This window comes from Pleurodeles waltl, chromosome 1_1 (genome assembly GCF_031143425.1).
Source record: "Pleurodeles waltl isolate 20211129_DDA chromosome 1_1, aPleWal1.hap1.20221129, whole genome shotgun sequence".
NCBI classification, from domain to species: Eukaryota; Metazoa; Chordata; class Amphibia; order Caudata; family Salamandridae; genus Pleurodeles; species Pleurodeles waltl.
The window spans coordinates 938,268,580-938,282,990 of record NC_090436.1 but is presented as its reverse complement, the minus strand read 5'-3'; the positions used below and the strand labels follow the sequence as shown (position 1 = coordinate 938,282,990).

Here is a 14,411-nt window from a genome sequence, read left to right as displayed (position 1 = left end):
TCAAAATGAGCTTTTAGTCGGTTCACGTGGAGCACCCTTAGGGGGTTCCTAGGGGTTTGGAGGTCCACTAGGTAAGTGGCCTCCCCTTTCCGCTCCTTTATTTCAAATGGGCCAGACCAGTGGTCCTGGAGAGCTCTGGGCTCTACTGGCTCCATTACCCACACTTTGTCTCCAGGTTGAAACTCTACCAGAGTGGCCTTCTGGTCATACCATTGTTTCATCACCTCTTGACTGGCCTCCAGGTTACTTTGGGCCTCTTTCCAGAAGCGGGTCATCTGATTGCGGAGGGCCAACATGTAGCTGACCACGTCCTGAGGGGGTGTCTTTGGAGCGTTCTCCAATCCCTCCTTGACAATGCTTAAGGGTCCCCTGACGGGGTACCCATAGAGAAGCTCAAAGGGACTGAACCCTACCCCCCTCTGGGGGACCTCTCTGTAAGCAAAGAGAAGGCATGGTAAGAGGACGTCCCATTTACGCCTCATGGCCTCAGGGAGGCCACCAATCATGCCTTTCAGGGTCTTGTTGAATCTCTCCACAAGCCCATTAGACTGGGGGTGATAGGGTGTGGTGAACTTGTAGGTTACACCACACGCATCCCACAGATGCTTCATGTACGCGGACATGAAGTTAGTGCCTCTGTCAGACACTATCTCCTTGGGGAATCCCACACGGGTAAATATCCCCATCAGGGTTCTGGCTACCACCGATGCAGTTACGGTCCTCAGAGGGATTGCCTCTGGGTACCGGGTGGCATGGTCCACCAAAACCAGGATAAACCTGTTGCCTAAGGCAGTTTTGGGGTCCAAGGGGCCAACAATGTCGACGCCCACCCTTTCAAAGGGGGTGCCAACGACAGGAAGTGGAATCAGGGGGGTTTTAACCCTCTTTCCTGCTTTACCACTAGCCTGGCAGGTAGGACAAGCCCTGCAGAATTTGTCTGAGTGTGTCCTCATTTTGGGCCAGTGAAAGTGGGTGACAAGCCTGTTGAAGGTCTTGTCTTGTCCCAAATGTCCTGCCAGGGGAATGTCGTGAGCCAGACCCAGTAGGAAGGCTCGGTAACATTGGGGGACCACCAGCACACGTGCTGCCCCAAAGACCGGAACCCTAAGCTCACTGTAGAGGAGATCATTCTCCCAATATAGGTGGTGAGTGCCAGAGGCGTCACCTGCTGCCTGGTTTAAGGCTTGTTTCCTCAACCCTTCTAGAGTGGGACACTCTTTCTGCGCCTTGCAGAATTCCTCCCTGGTGGGTCCACCCTCAACTTGCCAGCCAGCAAGCTCCGGTAAGTCACCTAGGGTGGCAATGTCTTCCCCAGTTGGCTCGGGAGTCTCCTCCTCAGGAGCCCCGTCAGCCACTGTGGGAACTTCTGGGGCCGGTTTCCCGCGCCCCTCGTCCCTCCTCTTGGCAGCTCCCTGGGCCATCGTTCCAGGCTCCAGATGCCCTTGACTTCCCTCTCGGTCAGCCATGGACCGGGTGGTCATGCAGACCCACTCAGGTAACCCTAACATCTCCAGGTGAGATCTGAGCTCTACTTCTTTCCAAGCAGTATGCTCTAGATCATTGCCTAACAGACAATCTACAGGCATGGCAGGACTCACAGCTACTTTCAGAGTACCAGAGACCCCCCCCCCACTCAAAGGGAACCCGAGCCACCGGTAGGTGACTCTCGCGATTGTCAGCGACTATGACCTGGTGGAATGTATTAGGGATTATCTGCTCTGTGGACACCAGCTGACTCTTGATAGTAGTCATACTGGCTCCTGTGTCACGCAGAGCCTCCACCTTCTGCCCATCAATGAGGACCCACTGCCGGTACTTGGAAGTATTTTTAGGCATGTGGACCTTGGACATCATTTCTCCTTCTCCCAGGGACACTAGGGAAATCTCTACCTGCTCCCCAAAGCTAGTGGGGTCCATCTCCCCCCCGAGTGCTACACTAGTCAACCCAGGTGCCTGTCCGGTAGTGGACGGTGCCCTCTTGGGGCACTGTGGATCGCCTTTGTAGTGACCATATTGGTAACACTCCATGCATTTGGGGCTAGATTTTCCTGACCTGTCAAATGTCCCTGGTTTCTTCCCAAATTTGGAAAAGGAAGGGTTGCCACCCCCTCCCTGGGAATTCTTTTGGGGGCCTTTAGACAGTTCCTTATCTGTAAGTTTATCTCCCCCCTCTTTCTTCTGTTGGGAACCCTGACCACCTTTGTGGGAGTCCCCCCCAGGTACCTTTTTGGACACTCTGGTGCTAACCCAGAGGTCCGCCTCCTCAGCAAGCTTCCTGGGATCAGTCAGCTTACTATCCACTAGGTGCTGGCGCAAATCGGTATAAGTAACATTAAGCATATGCTCTCTCAGGATCAAGTCATATAAACCTTTATAATCTGCTACTTTGTTGCCCCGCACCCATCCATTCAGTGCCTTACTAGAGAAATCAAAGAAATCTACCCATGTTTGTGTGGTTTGTTTGGTGCTGTCCCTGAACCTCTGACGGTATCCCTCAGGGGTCAGCCCAAACTTGGCAAGTAAAGTGGCTTTCTGGAGTGGGTATGTGTTTTGATCCGGTGGATCCAATGTGAGAAGTGTGTCCCTCCCCAATGGCGGCACATAACCCCACATAGCTACCCCCCATTGCCCTTCAGGAACCTCATGAGCCCTTAGTGCAACTTCATAAGCAGCTAACCATTTATCTATGTCATCTCCCACCACAAAACTGGGCACCACATTTTTGGGTATACGAACCTTCTTTTCTCCAGCAGGTCCTGTCTGTATGCTGCCACCATTATTGCTGGATTCAGACTGTCTTGCCTTGATCTCCAGCTCCTTGAGACTCAGTTCATGAGCCAACAATAGTTTCTTTTCAGCCAACGCTCTTTCAGCTTCCACTTGTTTGGCTGTTCTTTCAGCTTCAATCTGTTTGGCTGCTCTTTCAGCCTCAGCTTGTTTGGCTTCTCTTTCTGCCCTCTTCTCCTCCTGTTGTTCCTCAATTTTCAGTTTTGCCATTTGCAATTGGAACTCCCTTTCTTCTCTCCTTTCCTCTGCGGTCAGGCTTTGCATGGAGACACTGCTCCCTGGTCTGGAAGGGTGCACAATTGCAGTGGTAACACCATCCATAGATAGTGGAAATCCTTCTGAGGGGCCATTTTCTGGCTCCTCTTCCTCATCATCCTCTAAATGGGCTTCTGCCCAGGCCCTCAGCGCCACTTGAAAGTCCTCCTTTCTGGAGGCCCCTTGGGTGGGTACCCTTAATGCCCTGCAGAATCCTCTTAGTTGTTTGACCGTGTATGTATCCAACTGGACTAGGTCAAAGTCCCCTGTCTGAGACCCAGTCAGAGACATGTTGAGTGAGGATTTAGTTTTTGAAAATTGTCAGGAAAAAAACGGATTTTCAAAAAGAGATAAAAACCAAGTTGACCTTCAACTGTGGGTATGTAGTGAAATACTTAGCTACTGTATGTCACTGCACAAATACAAGTCCTATCCTCACCGCTGATCACCAATGTTAGAAATGGGGTTTTTGGTTGGCAGTCAGGTTACCTCCTGTCCAAGCAAAAGCCCTCACTCTAGTCAGGGTAAGTCACACACTATCCAAGATTATCCTGTGCCCACCCTCTGGTAGCTTGGCACGAGCAGTCAGGCTTAACTTAGAAGGCAATGTGTAAAGTATTTGTGCAATAAATCCTACAATACCACCATATAGCACCACAAAAATACACCACACAGTGTTTAGAAAAATATATAATATTTATCAGGATAATTGTAGGTCAAAAAGAATAAAGTTGCAATGGAAAATTGTAGAAATATCACAGGGAAGTGATATAGAGTGTCTTAAGTCTTTAGAATGCAATACAGTGTCTTTCAAGCACAAAGTACCTGGTTTCTGGTGGAAAATCTCCTCAGAGGGCCACAGGAGAAGAGATGCGTGGAAAAAGGGGTGTGTGCGTCGATTTCTCCTCAGCACACACAGACTTGCGTCGGTCTTTTCCACGCGGGGAAGTCGGGCGGCGTTTTCCGGCGCGCAGACAGTCTCTTTTTGTGGATCGCGGGGATTACCAGATGTCCCGGGTCTGTGCGTGGATTCTCCTGCTTGTTTTCCGGCTGCGCGTCGTTCTGCGGGGCTGCGCGTCGAAGTTTCGATCTCACGGTAGGCGTCGCGTCGATTTCTCCTTGGAAGTCGGGCGGCGTTGTCCTTGCGAGGCGTGCGTCGAAAGTTTGGTCTCACGGCAGGCGTCGCGTCGATTTCTCCTTGGAAGTCGGGCGGCGTTGTCCTTGCGAGGCCGTGCGTCAAAGTTTCGCACTCACGGTGGGCGTCGCGTCGATTTCTCCTGGAAAGTCGAGCGGCTTTGTCCTTGCGAGGTTGTGCGTCGAAGTCTCGATCGCCCCGAGGGCGTCGCGTCGATCAGCGTCGGTGTGCGGCGTTTTTCTCGCCGCGAAACAAGCTGTGCGTCGAAAGTTTCGGCGCACGGAGCGTCCAAGTGAAAGGAAGAAGTCTTTTTGGTCCTGAGACTTCAAGGAACAGGAGGCAAGCTCTATCCAAGCCCTTGGAGAGCACTTTCACAGCCAGACAAGAGTTCAGCAAGGCAGCAGGGCAACAGCAAGACAGCAGTCCTTTGTAGAAAGCAGACAGGTGAGTCCTTTGAGCAGCCAGGCAGTTCTTCTTGGCAGGATGTAGTTTCTGGTTCCGGTTTCTTCTCCAGCAAGTGTCTGATGAGGTAGGGCAGAGGCCCTGTTTTATACCCAAATGTGCCTTTGAAGTGGGGGAGACTTCAAAGAGTGGCTAAGAAGTGCACCAGGTCCCCTTTCAGTTCAATCCTGTCTGCCAGGGTCCCAGTAGGGGGTGTGGCAGTCCTTTGTGTGAGGGCAGGCCCTCCACCCTCCCAGCCCAGGAAGACCCATTCAAAATGCAGATGTATGCAAGTGAGGCTGAGTACCCTGTGTTTGGGGTGTGTCTGAGTGAATGCACAAGGAGCTGTCAACTAAACCTAGCCAGACGTGGATTGTAAGGCACAGAAGGATTTAAGTGCAAAGAAGTGCTCACTTTCTAAAAGTGGCATTTCTAGAATAGTAATATTAAATCCGACTTCACCAGTCAGTAGGATTTTGTATTACCATTCTGGCCATACTAAATATGACCTCCCTGCTCCTTTCAGATCAGCAGCTGCCACTTCAACAGTGTATGAGGGCAGCCCCAATGTTAGCCTATGAAGGGAGCAGGTCTCCCAGTAGTGCAAAAACGAATTTAGGAGTTTTACACTACCAGGACATATAACTACACAGGTACATGTCCTGTCTTTTACCTACACAGCACCCTGCTCTAGGGGATACCCAGGGCACACATTAAGGGTGACTTATATGCAGAAAAAGGGGAGTTCTAGGCTTGGCAAGTACTTTTAAATGCCAAGTCGAGGTGGCAGTGAAACTGCACACACAGGCCTAGCAATGGTAGGCCTGAGACAAGGAAAAGGGGCTACTTAAGTGGGTGGCACAATCCGTGCTGCAGGTCCACTAGTAGCATTTAATCTATATGCCCTAGGCACCTGGAGTGCACATGACTGGGGACTTATAAGTAGATTAAATAGTTCAATCAGGTATGATCCAAAGTTACCATGTTTACAGAGAGAGAGCATATACACTTTATCACTGGTTAGCAGTGGTAAAGTGCGCAGAGTCTAAAAACCAGCAAGAACAGTATCCAAAACGAGGAGGGAGGCAGGCAAAAAGTTAGGGGTGACTACCCTAAGGCTGTCAGGTCTAACACAGGCCAAGGAGGATCTTTGCAGAATTCTGCATCTGAAGTCAAAGTTGTCTGAGGCGTGCAGTGCCAGGCTGACTAACTGGGTCCTTCCAGTCGGTAAGGAGTTGAGCCATCACAGTGCATGTCCCTGGATTTCGATGTTGTGTAGGCTATGGATGAGGAAGGGTGGGAAACCGTGTCTAATGCTATAGGGAGGTCCAGGAGGATGAGAACCACCATGTCTCCTCTGTCCAGATGTAATGTGGATGGCATCCGTGGCAGAGATTAGGGTGGTTTTCATGCTGCGTGGTGGCTGCAGGGTCTCATGGGGCTTCTGGGTGTATTGTAAATTATTTATAGAGCGCATTCCAGCCGTAGCATCGAAGCGCTGACATAACATCACAAGAGGAACCTGAAAAGAATGGTAAAAGAAAAAGATATGCCAAAAACTAGGATATGAGCATAGTAGAGAAACAGCAAAAGGAGAAAGAGGGCTACAAGAGTGAAAGGAGCCTAGTCTAGTCTGAAAATAACCAGGTTTTGAGCCGCTTTCGGAAATGGAAGTACGTCTCCTCCATCTTGATGGGAAGTGGGAGCGAGTTCCAGGTTCTTGCCACTGTGACTCAGAAAGCTTTACCCCCCCATCTGGCCATACGGCAACAAGGGATACATATAATTTCCAGTGCTGACGATCTAAGCTGATGTTCTGGCTGAAGAAAAGGAAACATTTTCTTTAACATTTTCAAGCACCAATAGCAACTTTTAACTGTGCTATTGATTTGATGGTCGAAGGAGAGAGTCCTATCAAACAAGACACCAAGGTGCTAGGAGCAGGGCATTCCTTGCAGGACTTAGGCCACCAGCGAGCGCCCCATATATTGGAATCAAGGCCAAAAAGGAGAATTCCCGTCTTTTCTCCGTTCAGTTTCAGCCAGTTGTTACTCATCCAATCATTGATTTCATTCATACATATGTGAAATCTGTCTGCCACCTCCTCCCAGTTCTGATTAACCGGTATAATCAGCTGGGTGTCATTGGCATCAGGTGGATGGACTGAATGATGGTAGCGGTTTCCTCTTGGGTGGTGATGGACCATGTGGTTACCATTGGTTTGGAAAGGTCTTTCTGGTCTGGTTGAAGTTACTGTAAATGGCAGTGATTTTGTTCCTGAAGAATTAAGAGAGATTGTTGCAGAGGTCCTGCAAGAGTGTGATTGAGCTCAAGGTGTCAAAGATTTCTTGCTTCTGTTGATGTTTGTGTTGATGTGGTCCACCACAGCGACACATTTGGTGGTCCAGGGTCATTTGGCGGTAGTGTCTCAAGGCATATTTGAATATGTTCTTGTCTGCTTTGTACTGGCTCATACTCTGTTTATGCTTCAGTTGTGTGCAGTGGAGTTCCATCAGTTGGACTTCCTCAGTGTACAAACCAGCCTGGGGTCTAGATCTGGTTATATTGCTGTGTTTGAGGGGGGGCAGGGAATCGCTACAGGAGGGGATCTAGTTGTTGAAATTCTTGGTGGCATTGGGAGGCTATTGCTGTGTTCGGTTTGGTGGCTGCTGAGAGTGATATTCCAGTCCTGATCATTCATGCTATTCCAGTTTTGGCAGACTGGTCTCATGGTGGTGGGAGCACGTTGGACAGAGACGGGGATGCTGAACTTCACAAGGGCGCAGTCTTTCCAGGATACTGGTATGGGCTAGTCAACTCTGATGATGTCAAAGGTGGTGAAAATAGGGTCCAGTAGGTACCCAGTGATGTGGGTAGGTTCCTTTACTCATTGGATGAGGCCCAGGTTTCCAAGGTCTTTGAGTGCTTTTTGGTTCGGGCCAGCATGGTCTTCCAAGGGGAACTTGAGTAGGATTTAATTGCTAGCATTGAGGGCGAGTGGTGCAACAAATCCATAATGGTGCCAGTGAAGTTGTGCCGAGGTCATAGTGGTCTGTAGATGAGAGTGCCACTTAGGGTGAAGTTGACGTGACTTGGAGCTTGAACAACAGGTGTTCCATGTTGGAGGATGACTTGTACCAGGAGGTGTTGCAGTGGATGGCATTCTTGCAGATGATGGCGATTATACCTTTGGGCTTGTGATGTATGTCTTGCCTGACTATCTTGTAGCCAGGTTTGGTGGGGGGTGAGTGTGGGGGAGCGGGGGGATTGTGAGGTGCTGATGCAGGGTTCAGCCATGATTCTGTGAGGAAAAATAAGTCGGAGGTGTTTTCATGAAGTAGGTTCCAGATCTCTGTGGTATGCTTGGTGAGTGATCGGGTGTTGAAGGGCATACATGCAAATAGTGTGTTGTGTGGGTGGTTGCAGGACTTGTTGAATGTTGAAAGAGTTGGGTATTGGATGCAGTAAGTATTGTGTATAGGTAAGAGCATGAAAACTTGCCAGAAACGCAGGAGAACGCTCCCTCTGTGTTGTGTGGTATGGTGAGGCAGCAGTGTATGGAGAGGCAGTCAGTATTGAGGGCACGAAGAGTTGCAGAGGGGTAGTGGTGAAGGGGGGACCAGCATTCCCGGTGCTATGCACATTTGAGCTGTTGCTGTCATTAACTAGGTCCTCAAAGTGGGGAAGAATGATGTCACTTCCTGTGTAGATGGTTGATGAGAAATCCACTGATGTCACTTCCTCATTGAAATGGAAAGCTTAGCTGGCTACTCTCCCTACAAGGAGGGCTGTGAGTACAAATAGATCTACAGATTTTCGCGTTGGTACCCATTTTTGGAGGTAGACCCCCACAAGGAACAAACTTAACATTTCCCTTACCCTAAATGTACATATTTGCCAATGTTTTTTTCGTTGTAATACTGCACCAATCCGGAGGCGGTGAACCAGTATTCCGATTTTACTCTTCCAAATGGTTTTTTGTGCACTTAACCTGCGAGTCCAAAATGCTTTATGAATTTGAGCTAGTGTTGTTCACAATGTCCCTTATTTGTCCTCAGCTTGACAGAATTGCCCATTGTCTAAAAATTGTAATGCTAGTCGTAAAGGGTGTGGATTGGCTGCAGGCGTAGTACAAAAATGCAGGTTATTTTAGTTAACACTTCTGAAGCAAATGATTCCAGGGAGAGTTGTCCACTGTATTTTTATTTTTTGGGGGGGGGGGGGGTTCCACTACTCCAGTGCACAACAAAAATCTGTTCTATTTTTAATGGAGTGATGTACAGTTCTTGCCAGTAAAACAGATGTACTAAGGAACTGACTGAGTAAAATGTGTCTGTGTTTTTCCCCTAGCACAATATGGATGTGAATAGTGAAACTGTGCCCTCTGCCGTCCGCTGCTCAGAAGACCGTTTATCTGAAGGAGGAGTATTCTTATTGGCTAATGGTCTGAACATGTTCCTGTGGTTGGGAGTAAGCTCTCCCCCGGAAATTATTCAAGGGATTTTTAATGTGCCGTCCTTTGCGCACCTTAGTCCTGAGGCGGTAAGTAACTTTTGAGTTGAGTCACGTAGTCCCAAATGAGAGCAGCATCTTTTATTTGTTTGCTTATTTACACCTCTGCCAAAACCACTGTAATTTGAGCTTTTTAACTGGTGTTCCACATTCACAGCTCCATCAAAACAAGTAAGCCACATGCATGTGTTATCATACCTCTCAACTGATCTGCCTGTTGCGGTTTATACACCTAGATGTGTCTCCCACCCACCCTCCAGCCTGCCTCACTTCTTCACCCACCTTGAATGCCCTGTTTCTGTGTGCTAAGGTCTTCCACTGTAGTTCTGAGGCTCTGACCTCGCTTTGGATAGACAGCTTGCTGAAAGGACTTTTCAGAGCCTCAAAATAAGTACAGTAGCGAGAGGTCATGGATGAAAAATACTGTTATTTTGAAAAGCTTGGCTTTGCAAAGCTTTGGGAGCAAGCAACAACAATAAAAATAATCTTTAGCAAAGCCCAGTGTACCTTAAAAACAGAGCTTTCAGTATGCTTGTAAAGGTAAAATAATTTAATTTTGTGGTTTAATAAATCTGGACAATCCCTCCTAAAATAACTGTTGGCAAGGTTGAGAGCAGAATGATAATATATGTTCGATGGCATGTGTAGCTGCAGATACACATGTTGTGCATAGTCCGCCGTCTGGTGTTGGGTCGGAGTGTTACAAGTTGTTTTTCTTCGAAGAAGTCTTTTCGAGTCACGAGACCGAGGGACTCCTCCTCCTTTGTTCCATTGCGCATGGGCGTCGACTCCATGTTAGATTGTTTTTTTCCGCCATCGGGTTCGGACGTGTTCCTTTTCGCTCCGGGTTTCGGGACGGAAAGATAGTCAAAACTTCGGAAAACTACGTCGGTATTGTTTCGTTCGGTATCGGGTTAGAATAGAATCGACACCGAATCGTGAAGAGCTCCGGTAGCCCTTCGGGGTAATTTCGATCCCCCGTCGGGGCCTGGTCGGCCCGACCGCGTGTAAGATCGACACTGATGGAACGGACCCCGTTCCGATTCTGTCCTAAATGCCACAATAAATATCCATATACAGACCAACATTTGGTCTGTAACCTGTGCCTGTCGCCCGAGCACAGGGAAGAGACGTGTGAGGCCTGTCGTGCGTTTCGGTCCCGAAAAACGCTCCGTGACCGGCGAGCCAGAAGATTGCAAATGGCGGCCACGCCGACAGGACAACGAGGGTTCGAGGAACATGGAGAAGAAGAGGAAGCCTTCTCCATTCATGAATCGGACTCGGAAGAACTCGACGTCGAAGAAACCGTGAGTAAGACGTCGAAGCAAGCACCACACAAGAAAACAGACAAGGCCCAGGGGACGCCACCGCCAACAGGCCATGGCTCAACCCATAAAGTAGGTGACCGGCCATCGGCACCGAAAAAGGCCGAACCGGTGCCGAGATCGTCCGACTCGAGACACAGGCACGCAGCAATCTCGGGACCGAGACAGTGCTGCCGAAAAAGATCGACGCCGGGACAGCGGAACCGAAGCTGCTCGACACAGAGACAGCGGCACCGAGGATGATCGACGCCGAGAAGGCTCGACACCGAAAAAGAGGAAATTCTCCTCGGAGCCGAAAAAAGGCAAAGACACAGTTTCGGTGCCAAAACGACCGGCAACCGAACCGACTGCCAGCTCGTATTCAGAGGAACAATCACTGTCCTCTCAAATGCGCAAACACAGATTTGAGGAAGAGTTGCAGACCACTGACGTGGACCACACACAAAAGCGGATCTTCATACAAAGTGGGACAGGGAGAATCAGCACCCTTCCCCCAATCAGGAGAAAAAGGAGACTCGAGTTCCAACAGGAACAAACACCACAAACAAAAGTGGTTAAAAAGGTAACCCCGCCGCCCTCTCCTCCACCTGTGACTCATATATCACTGGCACAGACTCCGTCACATTCACCGGCTCATACCACCATGAGCCAAGATGACCAAGACGCTTGGGACCTTTACGACGCCCCAGTATCAGACAATAGTCCTGAGTCTTACCCTACCAAGCCCTCACCAACTGAGGACAGCACAGCGTATGCACAGGTGGTAACTAGGGCAGCAGAGTTCCATAACGTGTCGTTACACGCAGAACCTGTCGAGGATGACTTCCTTTTCAACACCCTCTCTTCCACCCATAGCACCTACCAAAGCCTGCCTATGCTTCCAGGAATGCTAAGGCACGCAAAGCAGATCTTCAAAGACCCTGTCAAGAGTAGAGCGATAACTGCAAGGGTGGAGAAGAAATATAAAGCACCGCCCACGGACCCTACTTTTATCACCTCACAGCTGCCACCAGATTCAGTCGTGGTAGGGGCAGCTCGCAAAAGAGCCAACTCGCACACATCAGGCGAGGCACCACCTCCGGATAAGGAGAGCCGCAAGTTCGACGCAGCTGGGAAAAGGGTCGCAGTACAAGCTGCAAACCAGTGGCGCATCGCCAACTCTCAGGCGCTCCTAGCGCGATATGATAGAGCCCATTGGGACGAGATGCAGCATCTCATCGAGCATCTACCCAAGGAATTTCAAAAACGGGCAAAACAAGTGGTTGAGGAGGGACAAAACATCTCCAATAACCAAATACGCTCCTCTATGGACGCAGCGGACACAGCTGCAAGAACAATAAATACCGCAGTAACCATTAGAAGGCACGCATGGTTGCGCACATCTGGCTTTAAACCGGAAATACAGCAAGCGGTGCCCAATATGCCGTTCAATGAACAACAATTGTTTGGTCCCGAAGTCGACACGGCAATTGAGAAATTGAAAAAGGACACTGACACAGCCAAGGCCATGGGCGCACTCTATTCCCCGCAGGGCAGAGGCACTTTCGGCACCTTCCGCAAAACAACCTTCAGAGGGGGGTTTCGGGGTCAAGCCACACAAGCCAGTACCTCACAAACAACACCGTCTACATACCAGGGACAGTACCAAAGGGGAGGCTTTCGGGGCCAGTACAGAGGAGGACAATTCCCTAGAAACCGGGGAAAATTTCAAAGTCCAAAAACCCCTCCAACCAAACAGTGACTCACAGGTCACTCAACCCCTTCACACAACACCAGTGGGGGGAAGACTAAGTCAATTTTACAAATCTTGGGAGGAGATAACAACAGACACTTGGGTCTTAGCAATTATCCGACATGGTTATTGCATAGAATTTCTCCAACTCCCTCCAGATGTCCCACCAAAAACACAGAATATGTCCAAACAACATTTAGACCTTCTAGAACTGGAAGTTCAGGCATTACTGCAAAAGGACGCAATAGAATTGGTACCACGTACACAAAAAAACACGGGAGTTTACTCACTGTACTTTCTAATACCAAAAAAGGACAAAACACTGAGACCAATCCTAGATCTCAGAACACTAAACACCTACATCAAATCAGACCACTTTCACATGGTCACACTACAAGACGTGTTACCACTGCTAAAGCAACAAGATTACATGACAACCTTAGATCTAAAGGACGCGTATTTCCACATACCGATACATCCCTCGCACAGGAAATACCTAAGGTTCGTATTCAAAGGAATACATTACCAATTCAAAGTGTTGCCGTTCGGTATAACAACCGCACCAAGAGTATTTACAAAATGCCTGGCAGTAGTAGCTGCACACATCAGAAGGCAGCAAATACACGTATTCCCGTACCTAGACGATTGGCTAATCAAGACCAACTCCCTAACAAAGTGTTCACACCACACGGATTATGTCATACAAACCCTCTACAAACTCGGTTTCTCCATCAACTATACAAAATCTCACATTCTGCCGTGCAAAACACAGCAATACTTAGGAGCAACAATCAACACAACAAAGGGAATAGCCACTCCAAGTCCACAAAGGGTTCAACATTTTCACAAGGTTATACAAGCCATGTATCCAACACAAAAGATACAGGCAAAGATGGTATTAAAACTCCTAGGCATGATGTCCTCATGCATAGCCATTGTCCCAAACGCAAGACTGCACATGAGGCCCTTACAACAGTGCCTAGCATCACAATGGTCACATGCACAGGGTCACCTTCTAGATCTGGTGTTGATCGACCGCCAAACATACATCTCGCTTCTATGGTGGAACAGTACAAATTTAAACAAGGGGCGGCCTTTCCAAGACCCAGTGCCACAATACGTGATAACAACAGATGCTTCCATGACAGGGTGGGGAGCACACCTCAGTCAACACACCATCCAAGGACAATGGGACGTACATCAAACAAAGCTGCATATAAATCACCTCGAATTGTTAGCAGTATTCCTAGCATTGAAAGCATTTCAACCCATCATAACCCACAAATACATTCTTGTCAAAACAGACAACATGACAACGATGTATTATCTAAACAAACAAGGGGGAACACACTCGACACAGCTGTGCCTCCTGGCACAAAAGATATGGCAATGGGCAATTCACAACCACATTCGCCTAATAGCACAATTTATTCCAGGGATCCAAAATCAACTAGCAGACAATCTCTCTCGAGATCACCAACAGGTCCACGAATGGGAGATTCACCCCCAAATTCTAAACACTTACTTCAAGATTTGGGGAACACCTCAAATAGACCTATTTGCAACAAAAGAGAACGCAAAATGCCAAAACTTCGCATCCAGGTACCCACACAGGTAGTCTCAAGGCAATGCTCCATGGATGAACTGGTCAGGGATATTTGCGTACGCTTTTCCCCCTCTCCCTCTCCTTCCATATCTAGTAAACAAATTGAGTCAAAACAAACTCAAACTCATACTAGTAGCACCAACATGGGCAAGACAACCTTGGTACACAACACTACTAGACCTGTCAGTAGTACCCCATGTCAAGTTACCCAACAGGCCAGATCTGTTAACTCAACACAAACAACAGATCAGGCATCCAAACCCAGCATCGCTGAATCTAGCAATCTGGCTCCTGAAATCCTAGAATTCGGACATTTAAACCTCACACAAGAATGTATGGAAGTCATAAAACAAGCTAGAAGACCATCCACTAGACACTGCTACGCAAGCAAATGGAAAAGATTTGTTTGCTACTGCCATAATAAGCAAGTTCAACCATTACATGCATCTCCAAAGGATGTAGTGGGATACTTACTACATTTACAGAAATCAAATCTAGCCTTCTCTTCCATAAAAATACACCTCGCAGCAATATCTGCATACCTGCAGATTACCCATTCAACTTCACTATTTAGGATACCTGTCATTAAGGCATTTATGGAAGGCCTAAAAAGAATTA

General features: G+C 48.4%; 1 protein-coding gene across 3 annotated transcripts in view; it reads left to right on the top strand.

The window, feature by feature from the left end:
* SEC24D (SEC24 homolog D, COPII coat complex component) overlaps positions 1-14,411 on the top strand; it is a 319,615-nt gene that overhangs the window by 285,991 nt on the left and 19,213 nt on the right. For all 3 annotated transcript variants that reach the window (XM_069230160.1, XM_069230162.1, XM_069230161.1), the window contains one exon: positions 8,969-9,160. In XM_069230160.1, the coding sequence (XP_069086261.1) occupies positions 8,969-9,160 (192 nt within the window). The remainder of the gene's footprint in view (positions 1-8,968; positions 9,161-14,411) is intronic.